At 41.1% G+C, this 22,805-nt stretch overlaps 1 protein-coding gene across 3 annotated transcripts in view; it reads left to right on the top strand.

Annotated features, from left to right (window-relative positions):
* LOC140741196 (vitamin D3 receptor-like) overlaps positions 1-22,805 on the top strand; it is a 197,243-nt gene that overhangs the window by 131,361 nt on the left and 43,077 nt on the right. For all 3 annotated transcript variants that reach the window (XM_073071091.1, XM_073071093.1, XM_073071090.1), the window contains 3 exons: positions 5,590-5,774; positions 11,168-11,303; positions 21,993-22,173. In XM_073071091.1, the coding sequence (XP_072927192.1) occupies positions 5,590-5,774; positions 11,168-11,303; positions 21,993-22,173 (502 nt within the window). The remainder of the gene's footprint in view (positions 1-5,589; positions 5,775-11,167; positions 11,304-21,992; positions 22,174-22,805) is intronic.

Below are 22,805 nucleotides of genomic sequence, written 5' to 3'. Positions count from 1 at the left end.
CCTCTCACCAGCATTTTCTGTTCTTATATCAATCTCACTGGTCTGAGAAACAATAGTTCTGATTTACCCACAGAACCACCAGGTTTTACTACTTCAGGATATATGAGTACAAGAAGAGCCTTCTAATCGTACTAGGGAACCATTCAATAATCTTATAAAAGTGGCATAGAAGCTGTCCTTGAGCTTTCAAACCTTTATATCTTCTGCCTAATTGGGGGGGGGGGGTGAAATTCCTGGATCCATCATATAAGTATAATTGCAAAGAAACACGACAGCGCCTCTACTTCCTCGGATGTCTGTGGAGATTTGCCATGTTGTGAAAAATCTGGACAAACTTCTATAGATGTGTGGTGGAAAGTGTGCTGACTGGCTGCATTACGGCCTGGTGTGGGAACACCAATGCCTTTGAGCGGAAAATCCTACAAAAGGTATTGGATTCAGCCCAGTACATCACAGGTAAAGCCCTCTCAACTATTGAGCACATCTACATGAAACGTTGCTTTAGAAAAGCAGCACCCATCATCAAAGATCCTCACCACCCAGGCCATGCTCCTTTTTCGCTGCTGCTATCAGCAGAAGGTTTAACAATTACTACACCTCAACCATCAGGTTCTTGAACAAAAGGGGATAATTACATTCATTTAAGGACACTTTTATCTTGTTCTTTCATGCTTGATATTTATTGCTATTTACCCATATCTGCGTTTGCACAGTTTGTTGTCCATTGATCCTGTTTACAGTTACTACTCTGTAGATTTGCTGAAGTATGCCTGCAGGAAAATGAATCTCAGGGTTGTATGTGGTGACATGTATGTACTCTGATATTAAATTTTACTTTGAACTTCAAACTTTACAGACAATCAAATACTCTACTTATGTCTTCACACCACCTCGGCAACCTCACACCAGGACTGAACTGGGCTGCAGCCCTAGCAGACCACCACTACCCTTCATGCACAAAGAACAATGAGGTCTGTTCTTCACCAGTCTATCCTGCTCTCTTTGGGAGTGTTCTTCCATTTCCCCTCCCATCATCATTCCATTCATTCAGCAGCAACACACTCTATTGTCCTGTGGTATGTCGTTTGAGAGCTAGTTTCAGAGATCTGACCTGCTGGGCAACATTGTAATAACTGCAAGAACTTGCAAAGTGTCAATACAGAAATTCTTTGATTTACAAAAGGGTTGTGTTCCAGGAAACTGTTTTGTACAAAAGTCAGTAAATTTCCCATTAATTTCAATGTAAAAACTATGTTCCAGAGCTCAAGAATTTCAGTCAAAAGATGTAAACATTTAAAAATACCTCAACACAAGTATTTCAAAATTCTGAAATATTTTTATTAACAACTAACATGTAAGATGATGAGTACATACATAATGTATCTTTTGAGAATTATCACCGAATGAAATATGCAGGCTCCTAAACAGTCATGCTAGAGTGGATTTGGAAAGGTTGTTTCTTCCTGCGGGACGGTCTAGAACTAGGGGTCACTGCCTAAAAGTGAGGCATCGCCCACACAAGACATATGTGAGGGCTTTTTTTTTCCTCAGAGGTCACGACTCTTTGGAACTCTCATCGTGAAAGGGTTATGAAAGGCAAATCTTGCTGATAAGCAAGAGGGAAAAAGTTATCACAGGTTGACGTTAGAGTCAGATCAACCATGATTTTATTAATTGGTGCAGCAAGCTTGAGGGGCTGAATGGTCTGCTCCGCTTCTAATCTACGTCTTTGTATTTAAGTGATAGTGGCAACTTTTCACATGAAGGTGGAGGTGTGAGGTAGCGTTGTCACTGGTGTTTGGATTGTGATGGTGATGAGCTTGTTGTGTTGGTAGCAGAGGTTCTTCCTGAGGGGTTGATGAATGAGATTTAAAGAAGATGTTGATGAAAATTGGATAACTCTCCTCGTCTTTGTCTGATAAAGCTCTTTATTGCAATCTTCTATCATGCAACCACCTATAATGCCACACTCCATTTTTGGGATCCAAGTCTTTGAAAATGGTTATTAGTTTTTTGATGTAGAAGAATACCGGTGCAAATCTTGAACTATTTTGGTGACTTCTTGCTCAAGCTCTGACAGAATTTTCCTTTGAAAGCTCTTCATCATAAACCAACTGCCCACAGCATCCTGGTCTAATTCATCAAACACAGCCTTATTTGCCAAATTGATAATGTCGTCTTGGAAATGTTTAAGGTTTGCCCATATACTCTGGCCATATGGCTTCAATATGCCATGAATGTTTGCAGGGTAATGTCTTCCAAGGATGCACTGATGCATTTATGCCTATATTAATTTGTGCTTCTTTCAAATTTTCTGAATGATACATTTATCATTGCTTTTTAACTCTGAAATGACAACTCATTATACACAGCATGTGTATAAGCCTTGGACATGGCAATAAGTATCCTAGGTCATGCATAGTAAGAATAAAGTGGGGTTTAGAGTGGAAAAATACTGCTGGGATGTTGCTTGATGTTAACTGGATGTCCAAGGGGGTTTTGACAAAGAGCAAAACTCTGTTGTCCAGAGAATATTGTTCAGTGAAAGGGGAGGGAAATGCAACCAGGCTTTTTTTGTTAAATCTCCCTCCTTTGAAGCCCTTGTGTTCTCTGAGTAGGAGATTAAAAGAGGTTTAAGTCTAAAGGCTTTGTCTGTTGCTCCTCCGTAACATCATGATCATGTAAATTGGCAAGTAGTGATGAAGCCAAAAGATTGTAGACTGAACGCAAGTGTAAATGAAGTAAGAAATCTCATAGTATTTGTGTACTGACAATTTATGTTGGGATAGAAAAGTGTGTCACATCATCATTTTAACAGTGAAAATGTAGGAACACGTAGGATTGAATCTTCGGAGCTTAGGAAGGAGAGTAAAGTTGAGAACAGCTGATGAAAGAGATTTATAGCTCTAAGTTGGCCAGCTTTACTCTGCCTTCTGTCTAGGCGTATGTTAGAAAAGATCCTAGTGTTCAAAACTGGAATGGACTTGGACTTGGAATGGAAAAACAATTTTTCATCAGGAGCAGTTTTGTGTTGTGGGTTATCTCATTAGAATCTTACTTGCAGCCATACCAAGATGCTCCATGTAGGATTATTACATCTGTTGGAAAGAGAAGCTTTGCATTCCTTTGTTCTGGAATGACATCTATGTTGCGCATCAGAGAGTCACAATTTGTAGTGTATGGAACATTTTTTCAATAAAAATTGCAAGACACAGTCACTTGCTTTTTTTTTAGGACCTTGGAATTTCCTACACCTGGCAAACTGTAGAGAAACTGATAATCATTAATTGATCTTAGCAAATGTTTACTTTAAGAAATTAGATTTTGTGGCCTTCAAGGCAAAGTTACGTGTAACAAAATCGCTAGCAGAATTATTTGTTGTGTTAAATCCTCTGATCTACCACAGCAGATTCACTTGTTCAAGTTTAAAAAAGTTTCAACAACTTGTATGAATGGATTTCTTTTTCATCTATGAAGTTTATGATTTTTGAAGGTGCACTCATACCAGATACAATTTTCTCACCATGCAAGAAGCATTCCTATCTTTCATACAATGGAAATCCCATCAATCAAATGGACATGCTTTGACTATTTCAGTGTGTCATTAAATAACGGTGATATTTATTTTTTACAGCTGAAACCCTGCCCTGCGCCTTTGCTATTTCTAGACCTGATTATTCTAATACACTCCTTCTACTCTAACTTTTAGTTCATCGAGAAATTTGCCACGTCAAGTTGAGTTCATTCCTCTGTTAGACAGCACTACTTGGGCTCCAAGTTCAGTAATACCACCATTTTAAAATTCATGTTCTTGTTTTCAGATCCCTACATGGGCTCATCCTTCTCTGCCTCTAGCTGGTCCTTTAGCTGTCAGATATCTGCACTTCCTTGAATTTAGTCCTCTTGGTCATCCCCATCTTTTTACACCATTGATGGCAGTGTCACTGGAATTCCATTCTTAAATCTCTCCAGCTCTCTTCCCCTCTCTTCTCATTTAAAGCAGTACATAAACCCTCTCTTTGGCCAATTTGTCCTAATATGTTTTATGGTTCAACATCAACTTTTGTCTGATAAGTCCAGCTGCTTCAACCATTTTTACAATGCAGGAAGTGCTACATAAATAGAATTTATTGCTATATGAAATGTAAATGAAAAAAGACTGCTGTTAGAAAATTCTGTGGGCAAGAAATTCTGCCATTCACTTCATAAAAACAGTTCTAGAGAATTTTACAGCATATAGCTTCATGAAATAATATTATCATATTGTGGAAATATCTGTCTCAACATAAAATCCTAAATGTGGCAATGAATGGGATGAGCAAAATAAATTACTTATTTTGGAAGAGGTCTGAGAAACATAGAAAACCTACAGCACAATACAGGCCCTTCAGCCCACAAAGTTGTGCCGAACATGTCCCTACCTTAGAAATCACTAGGCTTCCCCATAGCCCTCTATTTTTCTAAGCTCCATGTACCTATCCAAAGGTCTCTTAAAAGACCCTATTGTATTTGCCGCCACCATTGTTGCCAGCAGCCCATTCCACGCACTCACCACTCTCTGAGTAAAAAAACTTACCCCTGACATCTCCTCTGTATCTACTCCCCAGCACCTTAAACCTGTGTCCTCTTGAGGCAACCATTTCAGCCCTGGGAAAAAGCCTCTGACTATCCACATGATCAATGCCTCTCATCGCCAATGCACCATATGCCTTCTTAACCACAGAGTCAACCTGCGTAGCAGCTTTGAGCATCCTAAGGACTCGGACCCCAAGATCCCTCTGATCCTCCACACTGCCAAGAGTCTTACCATTAATACTATATTCTGCCATCATATTTGACCTACCAAAATGAACTACTTCACACTTATCTGGGTTGAACTCCATCTGCCACTTCTCAGCCCAGTTTTGCATCCTATCAATGTCTCACTGTAACCTCTGACAGACCTCCACACTATGCACAGCACCTCCAACCTTTGTGTCATCAGCAAACTTATTAACCCATCCCTTCACTTCCTCATCCAGGTCATTTATAAAAATCATGAAGAGTAAGGGTCCCAGAACAGATCCCTGAGGCACTCCACTGGTCACTGACCTCCGTGCAGAATATGACCCGTCTACAACCACTCTTTGCCTTCTGTGGGCAAGCCAGTTCTGGATCCACAAAGCAAGGTTCCCTTGGATCCCTTGAAGTATTTGAGGCACAAGTCTTACAGTGTGGAATGCATGCAATTAGAAGTTTTGCATTCGTGTTTAAACTTTGTATGGTGTTTATAAATTTCAGGTGAATTAATTTGTTTAGTCATACATACCATTCTCGTCTCCATGATCAGAGTGCTTCATTGGTAGTAGGTCACTGTTGTTGTGATATATGGAACAAATAGTAACTTGTTTCCATGTTCTTTTCATATCAATTTGACCTCGTATTTTGTGCATGTTGTAGAGTTGATTAAGGAGACTAATTTTTGTGTCTCATATACAGTAATGAGCCTTATAATGCTGACTGAAATCTATCAGTCCATGCACAGCTATAAGACCAAAGAGAGCTCAAGATGGTTTCATCCACTTAAATGTTTCCCTTTCTTCTGCTCAGTCATTTTAACAGATGAAGAAGTTCAGAGGAAAAAGGAGATGATTTTAAAACGGAAAGAAGAAGAAGCCATAAAGGAGGCTATGAAACCAAAGTTGTCAGATGAACAAGAAAAACTGATTGCCTCGTTGATTGAAGCGCACCATAAAACATATGATACATCGTATTCGGACTTTCATGAATTCAGAGTATGTATTGCCTGTGTGAGTTGGGTTAAGGCAGGGACTCCACAAAAATTGTGATTACTTAAAATGTAAAAAAAAAATTTAGATAAATATTGAAAAGGTTAGTGCTAATGACATCATGAGAAAAGGCACCATCCATTCAAACTCCCCATTGAATTGTGCGCTATTTCCACATTCGAGCATTGTGCTCTGACCTGGTTGTTGGGAGGATTTGAGGGTGGATGAGGAGATTAGTTTAGGGAGATGGTTTTGAGTTGGGGGCAGGTTTGGAGCAAGAAAGATTTGATTTTTTTTTGAACAATGGATTAACACAGAGTCATGTAATTTTTCTCAGATTAATATCCCTTAAATAGTTGGCTTTCAGTTAAAAATGATTATACAGTAAATGGCATGTGACATAGAGTATGGTGGAGTAGAATAAGTTAATGATAAGGAGAAATCAAACTACCCAGTTCTTGATTTCCAAACTCATTGGACGAGATAGCAGCTTACTCACATTGAAAAATTAATATTTTCAAAATAAAAATGAGCTAAATAAAAAAATATATACTTTTCTAATTACATCATGAGACCATAAGACATAAGAGCAGAATTAGGCCATTTGGCCCATCGAGTCTGCTCCGCCATTCCATCATGGCTGATTTATTATCCCTCTCCACCCTATTCTCCTGCCTTCTCCCCGTAACCTTTGACACCCTGACTAATCAAAATCCACTTTAAATATACTCAATGACATGGCCTTCACAGTATCTGTGACAATGAATTCCACAGATTTGCCACCCTCTGGCTAAAGAAATATCTCCTCATCTCTGTTCTAAAGGGATGTCCTTCTGTTCTGATGCTGTGCCCTCTGGTCCTAGACTCCCCCAATATAGGAAACATCTTCTCCATGTCTACTCTATCTAGGCCTTTCAATATTTGATAAGTTTCAATGAGATCCTCCCTCATTCCTCTAAACTCCAGCAAGTATAAGCCCAGAGATATCAAATGCTCCTCATACATTAACCCCTTCATTCCTGGAATCATTCTCGTGCATCTCCTCTGGACCTTCTCCAATGTCAGCACATCTGTGCTTAGATAAGGGTCCCAAAACCGCTCACAATTCTCCAAGTGCGATCTGACCAATGCCTTATGAAGCTTCAGCATTACATTCTTGTTTTTATATTCCTCTCGAAATGAATGCTAACATTGCATTTGCCTTCCTTACCACAGACTCAGTCTGCGTTAACCTTTAGGGAATCCTACATGAGGTCTCCTATGTCCCTTTGCACCTCTGATTTTTGAATTTTCTCCCTGTTTAGATAATAGTCTATGCCTTCATTCTTTCTACCAAAGTGCAAGACCATACACTTCCCTACACTGTATTTCATCTGCCACTTCTTTTCCCATTCTCCTAATTGGTCTGGCCTTCTGCAGACTTCTGCCTCCTCAACACTACCTGTTTCTACACCCTCCCCCATCTATCTTAATATTCTCCACAAATTTGGTCACAAAGCCTAAAACATGCAATATGACTTCTGGGTGGCCTAAGATATATCCCTGCCATATAGTCTAGTTGACATGTTGTCATGGTGGTAATAGAGGAAATGGTGGCTCAGAAATTCAAGTGCATCTAAAAGGCTGCTTGTTTGCAAATGCCAATGACAGTTTCAGAAGTTGTCTCCCCAGTCACCTTACCACAAAATGAAATGCATATGTGTGAACATTGCACAATTTCACGCTTAAATATTAGCCAAGTTTTCTGGTCTGAGGCCATTTTTTAGTTTGGGTTTAATCAGAGGTTATGCTCGTGTCAGTGTCAGGAAGAAACACTTAAACTGTGAGAAACAGGGTGCAGGAAAGGTACAGGAGCTGTGTGCCATGGTGAGAAGAGAAACTATTAGACCTTGGTCTGTGGTGAAGGGGTTTGGAGGATGCAGGAGAGGCAGGATAGAGGGAGAGTAGGCAGTAGAACTATGTGCTGTGGGAAATGAGGAGTAGTGTACGAATTGGGAGTATGTGCTGTGGAGTTGGGGTAGGGGGTGAATTGTGGACCATTGTAGATGTAGAAAGATGAAAGGCATGTAAAGAACCTACCTGACTGGGTACCAGTCTGTGATTGTTTATTTTATTTTAGTGATACAGCGTGGAGGAGACCTGGCAAGATCTTCGAGCCATACCACTTCAGCAACCCCCAACAAACCCAATTAATCCTAACCCAATCACAGGAGAATTTACAATGACCAATTAACCTACCTGGTATGTCTTTAGACTGTGGGAGGAAACCAGAGCACCCAGGGAAAACCCATACATTCCATGGGGAAGACAGACAGAATCCTTACCAAATGGCACTGGAATTGAACTCTGAATTCCAGAACGGCTCAGCTATAATAGTATTGTGCTAACTGCTGTGCTGCCATAGCATCAAGTGTGCTACGTAGGGCTAAATTAGCATTTGGACACAAATCTACAATAAATTTAACTGATGCAAACCCAAAATAAAACCGGACATTTTCTTTCAATTTGGGGATAAGTTTGCTTCTCTCGAGGCCTATGATTTATTACTCATCCCAAATTTCCCTTAAAATAAGTGGCCTGCTTGGCCATTTCAGAGGGGATATAATCACAAGAGTTGTGTGATCCAGACCAGGTAAGGGTGGCACATTTCCTTCCTTAAAGGAGAATACTGAAAAAGATGGATTTTTCCCCCTACAATCTAGCTATTTCGTAGTCACCATTACTTATTCTGACTTTTTAATCCCACGGTCATTTAATTAACTGAATTTAGTTAAAAATTAAAACAGTTGGTGGGATTTGAACTCGTGCTCCCAGATCATTGACCCAGTGATTGCTTCAGTTGTGCAAGGCTGATTTACAACTGAAAGGGCCAGATTAAAATCTTTGGACACATGATTCAACTCATATGCCAATCAAAGGTGAATAGCTATCCCTATACATAGCTTCTTTTGGAATGTGCCCCCCAGAAATCAGTACATGGTGTTCTGGAGAATTCCTGTTACTGGGCACTCCATGAACAACCAAATTTTAATAATAATTCTTTTGGTTGGAGTCCCACTCATGCAAGTCAAGCTATTTGCCTCTCCCCTTGGCAACCCAAATCGCTTCCCATCCATCATTTGACTGGTTCCTTGATCAGCTAGATCTTGTCCAGTCTCTGCACACCATTACAAGGCATCCTTGTCTTGACTTCCTGCCTCCTCATGTCTGCATCCTTCCATCCTCCAAACCCCTGGCCCTGAACACTATATTCTCATATAATATTGGTTATGAATAACGATCTTTCCTTTGAGCATTGTGTCAAATGGGGTAGGTCTAATGAAATTATAATTCAGTTTGTTGAAGAGCTAGCACATAGTGAAGAATCTTCCCAGAATGTTCATGTTAGTAATGTTCTATTGTCTGTCTTATATTTCCTTCTTCAATGGATAATACTCTTAACATGGAATGTACAAGAAGTCTAAGTTTATACTGCCTAGTGTCTGTGCACTGATGTGTGTTATGATAGTGATATTTTTAAATAAAATAAGATTTAAGGTTAAACACTGGTCAACACTGGATGTTGTGAGGGGGAACAAGGATTCCGATGAAGAGGCTGTGAATTAAGAGCATGGGGAAATGGGAGCAGATCGGGTTCTGGGGCAGTTGCCAAGGTGGTAGTGGTAGAGCAGGGCAAGGCTGCAGGTTGAAGCCTCTATTGGAGATAGGAGGCCTCCATGGGAAATCACACAAATCAGAGGGGCTTCATGCTTTTGGGAGGACAGTGGAGGCCTTGTGGTAGTCAGGAGGATTAGGGGCCTGAGTCTTAGCGGGTGGGGTTTGCAGCATATGGATGACATTGCTACATGGTGGTTGGGCTTGGGTGCACCGTGGAGCTGTGGCTGGAAGAAATAAACTTTGCTGCCCCAGGTATAGCAACACCCAGAGAACAACATACCCAAAATCCCTTGCAATGAGAAAACTCTATATAATGCTTCACAGCATAATATAATTGAATTTCTGGTCAATATTCTTGGGAGTCTTGCATTATTTAATGTTATTCTAAAAATTCTAATGTACTTATGAGGCAACAATGCTTATTTGATGTTTACCCCTCCTCTAAACTTCTTTGCTATAATAGACATGAGACCATAGCTATCATTTGGGGGGGGGGGGAAATAACAGGCTTTGCACACCTACTCTTGCACTAAGGTCTTTTCTACTGCTGTGAAGAATGAAGGTGGTGGTGGAATTGAGTGGATTAGGGTTATGGGATGATTATCACAGTGGATCAGTCAGGACAATGATGGGGAGAAGGATAAAAATGGGATGATCAGGAAATGAAGTTGGGAAGGAAATGGGATCATCTGGGTGATCAAGAATATGGTGTGTTGGTTGAAAAGATGATCAGTGGTGGTTGAGGGAAGATCATTGGACAACAAAGCTGCAGCGAAGTGTGCTCGGACTTGGTGGTGGAAGCAAACACGAAATAAGAACACTTAAACGGCACCTACCAATAAGATAATGGACACCTTGAAGTCCCTAACAGTCCCTTTATTTATTTATATATATATACATACACATACATATATTATATATATATATATATATATATATACATACATATATCACACACACACACACACACACACACACACACACACACACACACACACACACACACACACACACACACACACACACACACACACACACACACACACACACACACACACACACACACACACACACACACACACACACACCACAACCCTTGGGTTTCAAACTACTTCGGTGTGCATAGTCCATGCTGTTAGTGGGTCTAAACTGCACAGTGCAATTTCATGCAAGTGATGTCAGGACAAGTTTTTACTCTATTTGACATAACTCAACATGTCTAGGAGCCCCTGAGCTTATGCACATAATGGGCATTGAGGACCCAGAACAACATTCCAGAAGTGCGTTACTAGCACATCATGCGTTCGATCACTTTTAGCAATCAAGCAAACATTAAATTCTTATTGCACAGTACAGTGCATAAAAAGGTTGTGTGACATGATCAAATTTCTAGGGTGCTTTCTAGGCTGGTTCTACTGCTTGTATAACAAATACAGAGCTACTATGGCATTATCTTCTAGACTCATCCCTGAAGTACCACCACCAAAACCATTACATACATCATTCATGTTTCTGGGGATCTCAGTGTGTGCGAACATAGCCACAATCATCTCGCCAATTGTGAAGTGACTTGGAGAGCTTTGAGAGCATGAAAAATGTGAGATAAATGCAAATTCATCTTTTATTCTGTAGGCAAATGAGAAAGCGGTATCATCTTCTAACAGCCCTTTTCTCAGCTTTCCCCTGCACACATAACCATGGATGATGTCAATTATATCGTCCATTTTTCTTTTCTTTTACAGCCACCGATACGGGCTTCATCTGCAATGGAAGCTTCTGGAGAGTCCTTTTCTATTGAGCTACCACAGGATCTCTGCTCTGAAAATTCATTATCTTCCTTTAACTCATCATCTTCAGGTGGTTGCAGCCTGTCCATAGGTATGATATATTTCCAAAGTACAATCATGACTTACAGCATAGATAAAGACTATTTAATCCAACATGTCCATACCCATGATTTACAGGACTCTTGCACGCATTTCCTAATCTCATTCTGTCAGTGCATACTTCAAATGCCTTCTTCCATGCCAATTATCGAACTTTTCTTTAAATACTGTTTATCTAGCTACACTTTGTCATAGTGAGTTCCAGATAATGGGGAAAAATGTTTGCCTTAAGACTGCCAGCACCTCCTGTATCATGTGGATATGTTCCAACACACCATTATTATATTAATTCTTTCTTTCCCCACAGCATGGCTTTCTCCACAGTAAATACAGATGAGAAATATTCATTTAACACCTAGCCCATATCCTATGGCTCCACACCTAGATGACCACATTAATCCTTAACAGACCTATTCTTTCTCTATTACCCCTTTGTTCTTAATAAACTTGTAGAATCTCTTGGGATTCTCCTTTATCTTATCTGCCAGAACTACTTCATGTCCTCTCTTTGCTCTCCTGATTTCCCTCTGAAGTGTACTTTTCTCTCTTAAAAGTACTAGTGGAAACATCTCTACATCTGCCCAATAAAGCCACCTCATTATCTTGTAGAAGATCTTAATGTTCTCAAAAGTAAAGATTGCAAATAAATGCTGAAAGACGTTCAAAATAGCATTATGATGGTTTATAACTAGAACCATGTGCTTGAACAGAACCTGCTCGTGTGTTGAGGGGACCACACACATTTCAGCCCAACTGTCAACACTGCTTTGCAGAATGGCACACTCCACATGGTATCCAGACATTGGGAACAAATACTACAGCTGTTATGAAGGAGAGAGAAGCTTTTTAAATTGATTTGGTGTTTTTTGGGTGGGGTTACTGGCCGCTGCTGCCGAAGCCAGTGTTTATTGCCCATTCCTTATAAGGTGGTGATGAGCCAGCATCTTGAACTTCTGCAGTCCACCTGGTGAAAGTGCTCCCACAGCTCTGTTAGGGATGGAGCTGTAGAAAATACTTCCAGTGACAGTGAAGGACAGGCAATATATTTCCAAGTCAGGATGGTGTATGACTTGGAAGGGAAGCCACAGGTGGTTGTTTCCATAAGCCTGCTGCCCTTATCCTGCCTGGTAGTATAGATTGCATGTACACAAAAGTGCTGTCATATGAAACTGCAGTGCATTTTGTGGCTATGCCAGAGGTGCGGGGAAATTAATATTTAGGGTGGTGGATGGGGTGCCATTTGAACAGTTTGGTTTATTTTGAATGGTGTCAAGCTTCTTCAGAGTTATTGAGCAGTCATCCAGCAAATGGAAGTGTACCATCATGCTCCTGATTTGTGCCTTGTAGATAGTGGAAAATGTTTGGGGAATCAGCAGATGAATTAATCAGCACAGGATACCCAGCCTCTGAACTGTACTTGTAGACACAGAATTTACTTAATGACCAAACTAAATTATGAGTCTTTGGTGCCTGTCTCCCAGGGAATCAGTGTCTAGCAAATCTGCCCACAAGGATATTAGTACCCCTCAAGTTCAGAGTAACCTGTCTCTTTTGTACAGGTCATACCTTCCCCAGAAGAAATCCCAATGATCCACAAATCTGAAACCCTGTCCCCTGCACCAATTCCTTACACGCACATTCAATTGCCAAATCATCCTATTCTTGCCCTCACTGGCATCTGGCACAAGCAACAATCCAGAGGTTACTACCCTGGAGGTCCTGCTTTTCAGCTTTCTGCCTAGCTTTCTATATTCTCTCTTCAGGATCTCATCCCTTTTCCCCTCTATGTTGTTTTCAGTACTAATAAGTACCACAAATTCCGGCTGTTCACCCTCTCCCTTTAGAATGATATGAACCCAATCCAAGATCTCCTGGACCTTGGCACCTGGGAGACAACATACCAGATGGCTGTCTCTTTCACGTCCACAGAACCTCCTCTCTGCTCCCCTAAATATTGAATCCCCTAACACCACACCACTCCACTCCCCCCCCCCTTCCCTTCTGAGCTGCAGAGCTGCTGGTGCCAGAGACCTGGGTGCTGTGGCTTTCATCCCCAACCCTCAACAGTATCCAAAGCGATATACAGTATCTGTTGTTAAGAGGAATGCCCACAGGCTGCATTTTCCCTTTCCCTCTCCTGACAGTCACCCAGCTACTGCATCCTGCATCTTAAGGTTTCTATCCTCCCTGTAGCTCCTATCACGTCCTCATTCTCCTGTACGAGCCAAAGGGCAACCAGTTTCCCTAATATAGTCAGTAAGGAGCTGCAGCTGGTTGCCCTTAATGCAGATGTACTTAGTTCTGAGGGAGACTTTCATAGATTGTCAAATTTTTAGATATCAAGGAAATGTGGTTAATGCAGGAAAATGTCAAGTAAAAGATCAGGAAGTAAAAGATCTTTTTAAATGGCAAAGTTAATGCAGGGGGTTAAATGGCCTATTCCTGCTTCTATTTTTCAATAATTTGTATTAGAAAGATTGCAATTTTAAAAAAGCATAGCTCTACTCATTTGAATAATCCACTTCAAAAGAATTTGAATCTGTGCGATTGAAACACCAAGTAAGATTTTTTTTAAAAGAGATAAATAAATGCAATAAATCTGCAAGATTTCACATGGGAGTATGTTTTTACACTTGGGGGCATCCCCATGCCCAAAGCATTCAAAGTTCAAATTTACTTTATTGTCAAAGTACACATATGTCATCATATACAACCCTGAGGTTCATTTTCTTGAGGGCATTCTCAATAAATCCATAATAGAGTAATAACCATAATAGAATCAACGAAAGGCTACACCAACTTGGGTGTTCAACAAGTGTGAGAAAGACAACTGTTCAAACGCAAAAAGAAATAAATAATAATCATACATAAGCAATAAATATTGAGAACATGATATGAAAAGTCCTTGAAAGTGAGTCCACAAGTCATGGGAACATTTCAATGATGGGGCAAGTGAAGTTCCCTGTACTCATCAGCCAAAGTTCAAAGTAAATTTATTATCAAGGTACATATACTGTATGTCACCGTATACAACCCTGAAATTCATTTTCTTTTGGGCATTCTCAGTAAATACAAAGAAACACAATTGAACCAACGAAAAAATGCAAACAACTAGAGTGCAAAAGAAAACTCTGCAAATACAAAAAAAAATAATATGCTGAATTAAAAGAGGTAATTGAAATACTTTGAAACATGAACAGCGTATACATTGTCCCGATAACAATATCTATAACTGGTGTCATCCTGAAGTCACTACACAACAGTGTTAAACAATTAGGCCTACACTGTAATATCTATGTAAATCTGCAGAAAGCCATGATACTAAACACCACTAGAATAGTCTGAAAGTTCCTAGCAATTGACAAATGAGCATGCTTGGCTATGCCTGTACTTCAGGTTTTATCAGCTTGAGCTAAGAAAAAATAATAAATTTCTATAACATGAGATGAAGAGTCCTTGAAAGTGAGTCCATTACTTGTGGGAGCAGTTCAACGATGGGGGCAAGTGAAGTTATCCTCTCTGGTTCAAGAGCTTGATGGTTGAGGGGTGATAACTGTTCCTGAACCTGGTGGTGTGAGTCCTGAGGCTCCTGTACCACCTTCCTGATGGCAGCAGTGAGAAGAGAGCGTGGCCTGGGTGGTGAGGATCTTTGATAATGGATGTTGCTTTCCTGCGAAAGCATTTCATGTAGATGTACTCAATGGTGGGGAGGGCTTTACCCATGATGGACTGGGCTGTAATCCATTACTTTTTGTAGGCTTTTCCATTCAAGGGCATTGGCGTTTCCATACCAGGCCATGATGCAACCAGTTAGTCTACACTCCACTGCGCATCTCTAGAAGTTTGTCAACATTTTAGATGACATGCTGCATCTTTGTAAACTTCTAAGAAAGTAGAGGCATAGCTGTGCCTTCTTTGTGATGGTCCCAGGACAGATCCTCTGAAATGCTAATGCCAAGGAATTTCAAGTTTAAAGGCTTATAATCTGTATTCTGGCACAAGTGCATTCTGTTCAACTGCATAGAAGCAGTTTTCAAAGTAAGAAGCTATACCTCAAGGCCCATTAAAATTCTTAACCTACATTAGGCTAGTATGATGAATTCCATATGCTCATCTGCAGTGCACTGAGCAGCTGCATAAAATGGTGACTGGGTGGCCTCCAAATCGATAGATGTGTTGAGCTCCTTTGTTCCTTCACTGGACGGCAAAGTGGTGCAGCGGGTAGAGCTGCTGCAGAGACCCTGGTTCAATCCTGACCTTCAGTGTTGTCTGGAGTTCATACATTCTCCTGTAACTGTGTAGGTTTTCTGAGTGCTCCAGTCTCCTCCCATATCCCAAAGGCATGCAGATTGGCAGGTTATTTGGCCACTTTGAATTACTTTGAGTGCATAGGTGAGTGGAAGGGAGATCTGAGGAGAGATGGTGAGAATGAATATTTAACATGGAAAATAACTAGGGTGATTGTTCTTACAACTGGCATAAACTCATTGGGCTGAGCAGCCTCCTATGTCATACAATACTATATAAAGACTTGTAGCTTGATTGTTGAACTGTTTTCTTACTGCTTTTGATTTACCAAGCATCTTTGCATTTATTTATTTGTTTCTGCTTGTTGCACTCAGTCATAGAGAAGCACTTTAAAGAAATAGGCCCTTCTGCCCATCTAGTCCATACAAAAACCATTTAACTGCCTACTCCCATCTACCTGCACCCAGACCATAGCCCTCCATACCCGTACCATCCACGTACTTATCCAAACTTCCCTTAAACATTGAAATCAAGCTTACATGCACCACTTGTGTAGGCAGCTTGTTCCGCACTCTCACAACCCCCGAGTGAAGAAGTTTCCCCTCATGCTCCCCTTAAACTTTTCACCTTTTTACCCTTAACCCATGACCTCAGGTTGTAGTCCCACCCAACAACAGTGGAAAAAGCCCACTTGCATTTACCCTATCAATGCCCCTCAGAATTTTGTTTACCTCTATCAAATCTCCTCTCAGTCTTCTACGTTCTAAGGAACACAGTCCTAACCTATTCAATCTTTCCTTATAACTCAGGTCCTCCAGACCTAGAAACATCCTTGAAAATTTTCTCTGTACTCTTTCAATCTTATTTACATCTTTCCTGTAGCTAGGTGACCAAAACTGTACACAATACTCCAAATTAGGCCTCACCAGCGTCTTATACAACTTCAACATAACATCCCATCTCCTGTACTCAATACATTGATTTATGAAGGCCAATGTGCCAAAAGCTTTCTTTATGACCCTATCTATCTATGACACCACTTTCAATGATTTATAGACCTGTATTCTTGGATCCCTTTTTGTCTACCACACTCCTCAGTGCCCTACCATTCATTATGCAGAACCTACCTTGGTTGGTCTTACCAAAGTGCAAAACCTCGCACTTGTTTGCATTAAATTCCATCAGCCATTTTTCCAGCTGATGCAGATCCTTCTGCAAGCCATGATAGCCACCTTCACTGTCCACCACACCCCCCAAACTTGGTGTCATCTGCAAACTTGCTGATCTAGTTAACCACATTATCATCCATATCATTGATATAGATGACAAACAAAGGACCCAGCACCAATCCTTGTGGCACACTACCAGTCACAGGTCTCTAGTCAGAGAGGCAGCCCTCCACTGCCACTCCCAGACTTCTCCCACAAAGCCAACGTCTAATCCAATTTACTACCTCATCTTGAATACTGAGCGACTGAACCTTCTTGACTAACCTCTCATGCGGGACCTTGTCAAATGCCTCACTGAAATCCATGTAGACAACATCCACTGCCTTGCTTTCATCCACCTTTCTGGTAACTTCCTTGAAAAACTCTATAAATTGGTTAGACACGACCTACCACGTACAAAGTCATGCTGGCTATCCTTAATCAGTCCATGTCTATCCAAATAATTATACTCTGTCCCTTCCAATAACTTTCCCACTACTGATGTCAGACTCACTGGCCTATAATCTCCTGATTTGTATTTAGAGGCTTTTTTAAACAGCAAAAACAACATTGGCTCTCCTCCAATCCTCTGGTATCTCTCCTGTCGCTAAGAATGATTTAAATATCTCTGCTAGGGCCCTGGCAATTTCTGCACTTGCCTCCTGTATGGTCCTAGAGAACATCTTGTCAGTCCATGGGGATTTATCCACCCTGATTTGCCTCAGGGTAGCAAACACCTCCTCTGTAATCTGTACAGACTCCATGAAGTTGATGCCACTTTGCCTCACTTCTATAGACTCTGTGTCTGTCTCCTAAGTAAATACAGATGCAAAAAAAATTATTTAAGATCTCCCCCATCTGTTTTGGCTCCACACCTGAATTACCATTCTGGTCTTCCAGAGGACCAGTTTTGTCCCTTGCAATCTTTTTGCTCTTAACATATCTGTAGAATCCCTTGGGATTCTCCTTCACCTTGTCTGCTAGGATAACCTCATGCCTTCTTTTAGCCCTCCTGATTTCTTTCTTAAGTGTTCTTTTGCATTTCTTATACTCCATAAGTACCTTAATGTTCCTACCTGCCTATACTTGCTATGCAGTTCCTTTTTTCTCTTAATCAGGGCCTCAAAATCTCTTGAAAACGAAGGTTCCCTACACTTGTTATCTTTACCTTTTATTCTGACAGGCACATACAAGCTTTGTACTCTCAAAATTTCACTTTTGAAGGCCTCTACTTATCGAATACTCTTTTACTAAACAACAGACTGTCCTAATTCACACTTGCCTGATCATTTCCGATACCATCAAAATTGGCCTTACTCCAATTTAAATTCTCAACCCACGGACCAAACCTACCTTTTTGTATATTTATTTTGAAACTAATGGCAATGTGGTCACTGGATGCAAAGTGTCTCCCTACACAAACTTCTGTCACCTGCCCTGTCTCATTCTCTAACAGCAGATCCAGTATCGCACACTTTCTCATTGGGACTTCTGCGTACTGATGAAGGGAACTTTCCTGAACATATTTGACAAATTCTATCCCATCTAGTCCTTTTACAGCATGGGAGTCCCAGTGAATATGTGGAAAGTTAAAATCACCTACTATCACAACCTTCTGTTTCTTGCAACAGTCTGTGATCTTTTTACAAATTTGTTCCTCAACATCCCTAGGACCATTGGTGACCATGCCATTCTTATTTCTCAGTTCCACTTGACAAGTTCTCCAGTCTGTCCTGACTGAACACTGCCGTGACATTTTTCCTGACTAGTAATGCCACCCCTCCTCCTTTAATCCCTCCTGCTCTGTCGCGTCTAAAACAATGAAACCCCGGAATACTGAGTTGCCAGTCCTATCCCTCCTACAACCAAGTCTCACTAATGGCTACAATGTCATAATTGTAAATGTTGATCCATGCCCTGAGCTCATCTGCTTTTCCTATGATACTTCTTGCATTGAAATATACACAGATTAAGACACCAGTTGCACCACGCTCAACCTTTTTAATCCTGACTTTGTCTGAGGTCTTACCAACACCTGTCTCCACAACCTCTCCATTAATTGTTCTGGCCATCTGGTTCCCATCCCCCTGCAACTCTAGTTTAAAACCCACGGTGCACATTAACAAACCTCCCTGCAGGGATATTAGTCCCCTTCCAATTCAGGTGCAAGCTGTCCCTTTTGTACAGGCCTCACCTTCCCTGGAAGAGAGCCCAATGATCCAAAAATCTGATGTCCTCCTTCCTACACCAACTTATTAGCCATGTGTTAAACTATAACATTTTCCTGGTTCTGGCCTCATTAGCACATGGCATGGATAGCAATCCTGAGATCATAAGCCTAGAGGTCCTTCCCTTTAACTTAGCACCTAACTCCCTGAACTCCCTATGCAGAACTTTGTCAGTCGTCCTACCCATGTCACTGGTAACTACATGAACCATGACCTCTGGCTATTCACTCTCCCACTTGAGAATACTGAGGACTTGATCCAAGATGTCCCGATCCTTGGCACCCGGAAGGCAACATACCATCTGGGAATCTCGTTCTCACTCACAGAGCCTCCTTTCTGTTCCTCTAACTAATGAATCCCCCATCAACACAGTGCACCTCTTCTCCCCCCTTCCCTTCTGAGTCACACAGCCAGACTCAATGGCAGAGATCTGATCGCTGTGACTTTCCTCAGCTAGGTCTCCCCCCCAGCAGTATCCAAAGTATACTGTTGGGGAGGGATGGAGATGTTGCTGAGGGGGATGGCCACAGGGGTACTCTGCTCTGGCTGTGTAAACCCAGTTTCCTGTGTCCTGCACCTGTGGTGTAACTACCTCTCAATATGTCCTGTCTATCACCCTCTGAGCCTCCCAAATGATCTGGAGTTCATCCCCTCCAGCTCCAACTCCTTAACGCAGATTGTTAGAAGCTGCAGCTGAATGTATTTCTTGCCGCTTAAGTCGTCAGGCACACTGGAGGTCTCCTTGCCTTCTCAAATCTCACAAGAGGAGCATTCAACTATACTGCCTGGCATTTCTACTGTCCTAACTGAGCAAATGTAAATCAACCTGCAGCTTTTTGTCTTTCCATCCTCTGTCTGAAGCCTCAATGAGCTAAAGCCTCAAAAATCATCACTCTATCTCTGCCCACTCCTATGATGACTGCTGTGCTTGCCCCTTCCTTCCTTTAATTTGTTCCTGCTAATCAATCTCAAACACTGATTGCCTTTTTCTACTCAGTCAGCGGACTTGAATGTAATTACCTCCTCTCGAGCTTCTGATCTCCCAATCGGTTGCTGGATCCTACATCCACATTCTTACTATCAGTAATTATTGCCCACTATGGCTGTGTTAACCTGGGCATTTCACAGGGTTTGCTCTATATTATAAAGTAAGTCACTCCTATATGGGGATCTATTTATATATCAGGCTCCACACAGTCTCAAATCATCAAGTCAAATATGAGCAGTGAAATCTCCACCTGGTTGCCACCTACCATCCTCCCTCAGCTGATGAACAACACTTGGAAGAAACACTGAAAGAAGTACACAAGATGTACTCTGGGTACACCAAGAGAGGCTTTGGAGCACCACAGCTGAATGAATTGCCTAAATCAGGGGCTCACAACCTGGGCTCCATGGACCTCTCTGTTAATGGTGGGGTCCATGGCCTAAACCTTGAAGAACACATGAATGAGTAAACCTATACAACTGATTAACCTATTTCTCATCATCACTGATCAGTGACAGCACTGGTAGAAGTCAGCACTGATAGCAGTTATTATCGGGACAAAGTCCCTTCTTTGCACTAAAGACACATCCATCACGCTAAATTGGATGGACTCAGAGTGGTAATTGGAGCGAAAAAAACCCCTAGATGTTGGAAACAAATGCAGAAAGAAATTATGCATACATGTAGCACTGTGGACCACCATCTGCAGCAGAAATGTACACCACCATAATATATATCATCATGGTCCAGCATATCCCTCACCCTACCGATACTGTCAAGCCAGGGGATCCACCCTGCGTTAATAAGTGCAGAAGATCATGCAGGTACCAGCACTAGGCATTTCGAAAATTGATCAATTGACCCATATCAACACACAAAAAATGCTGGCAGAACTCAGCAGTCAGCATCTATGAGGGGAATAAACAGTCAACGTCTTCATCAGGACTTTTTGTCGCATAGGACTATATGCGTCCCAAACAGCAAAAGCAACATACAAATAGACAGAGCTAAGTGACCTTACACTCTGCAGATCAGATCACATCTCTGCAAGCCTGCCCAATCCAGTTATAAAAAGTGGTGGCAAATAAGCAGCTGACAGGCAGAATAGGTTTCCGGAACATCTACATCCTTAATGAAAGTCCAGTATGACAAGCTTGAAGTATTACTTAGAGGTGTAAAATGACAGAAAGGTGGACAGGTTTAGGGAAGGAATTCCAGATTTAGGGCACTCAAAATAGGAGCTGCACCAGAGGCCAGAATTCAACAACAACAGGTGAGTTCATTATAGATCTGAAAGAGGTTTTAGAATCCGATGGATTTGAAAGCAAAGATGATGAATTTTAAACTGAGACTTTGTCAAAGCATAGGCCATTGTAGATTAACAAGCATAAGACTGACATATAAACAATACTTATCTGAGTTGAAGTACAGGACAGATTGAATAAACACAGATTTATCCACAGTAAGAGATAGGAAGCTAGCCAGAAGTGCATTGGAAGAGTCAGAAGTGTGCACTTAATTTAAATTAGTCTGCTTTGGGAGGAACATGTTAATTCAATAGATATTTTGGGATGAATACATGTGCGTGTGCCCACAGTCACACATTATAGATTACTTTTGATTATTGGGGGAAGAGGAGTGTATCCCTGTTTGCTAACCACTCCAGCCTGTTGTATGTATCCAGGATAATTAAGTCCAGAAGTAACAAATGCTGGGTTTCAGCACCAGAGGGCCTGCAGCAGAGCCAGGCCCAGAGGATGTTACTGGAGCAGAATGGGTCATTAGAGCAATATTGACAAGGGGTTGGATGTATGAGTGGAGTTTATTTCATTTTCTTAATTTCTCTGTAGTTATGTACAAATAACATGTTGACACAAGATTTGCAATATCAATATGGTGGAGGCAGTAGGTTTGAGCTGTTAATTGTCATTTCAATGAAATATCAAGGTGTTAATAGTGCATTTGTGAGGATAATGATCATGTTGTATTTTACTTTCTAATCGACACAGGTATGTCTCAGATAGCAGGGTCATCTTTCTCCATTTTTGGGATACATGATGATAATGATGATGATGATGGTAGAAATTCCAAGGAGGTTAAAGAGCTCTCCATGCTGCCTCATCTGGCTGACCTTGTCAGTTACAGCATACAGAAAGTCATCGGCTTTGCAAAGGCCATCCCTGGATTCAGGTATTTGTTTTATTCTAGGAAGTTCTGTGAGATTATGGCTTTACCTGTGAATGTTCAGCCTGAAGTGAAGGAATCAAAGGGAGCTTACCATACTCAATGATCAGTTCATACTATTTGCTGTTTGTTGTGCTGGATCCAAGTCTGTAATCCACAAAAGCTAGTAACAAAACACATAAGGTAGAAATTGGATTCTGCAGGTCAAGACAATCAATGTAATGTTATTGAAAATCTGATTAACCTGGTGTAGAGCTATTTTGCATGTATTTGCAGATCTCTGGCTACCGATTGGGCAATCTCATTTTGTAGGGGGCATATCATTATTTTATTTTTATTTTAGCAATACAGCACGAAATAGGCCCTTCTGGCCCTTTGAGCCACACCACCCCAGCAAACCCTGACAATCCGATTAACCCTAACCTAATCACAAAACAATTTACAATGACCAATTAACCTACCCAGTATGTCTTCGGGCTGTATTATTATTCTCCCTGTCATTTTTATTCTGAATAATGATACTTATTTGCCCATGAACAACCATGTTTCAGTGACATTTTCCCATGAAAGTTATTAAAAGGACCAACATTCATTGAGGTTTGCTGCATTAGGGAGGTCACCTACCTGTCCAGGTTCCT

The sequence above is a fragment of the Hemitrygon akajei genome, chromosome 18, assembly GCF_048418815.1.
Source record: "Hemitrygon akajei chromosome 18, sHemAka1.3, whole genome shotgun sequence".
Taxonomy (NCBI): Eukaryota; Metazoa; Chordata; class Chondrichthyes; order Myliobatiformes; family Dasyatidae; genus Hemitrygon; species Hemitrygon akajei.
The sequence above is the reverse complement of the archived record's forward strand: the minus strand, read 5'-3'. Positions and strand labels throughout refer to the sequence as shown.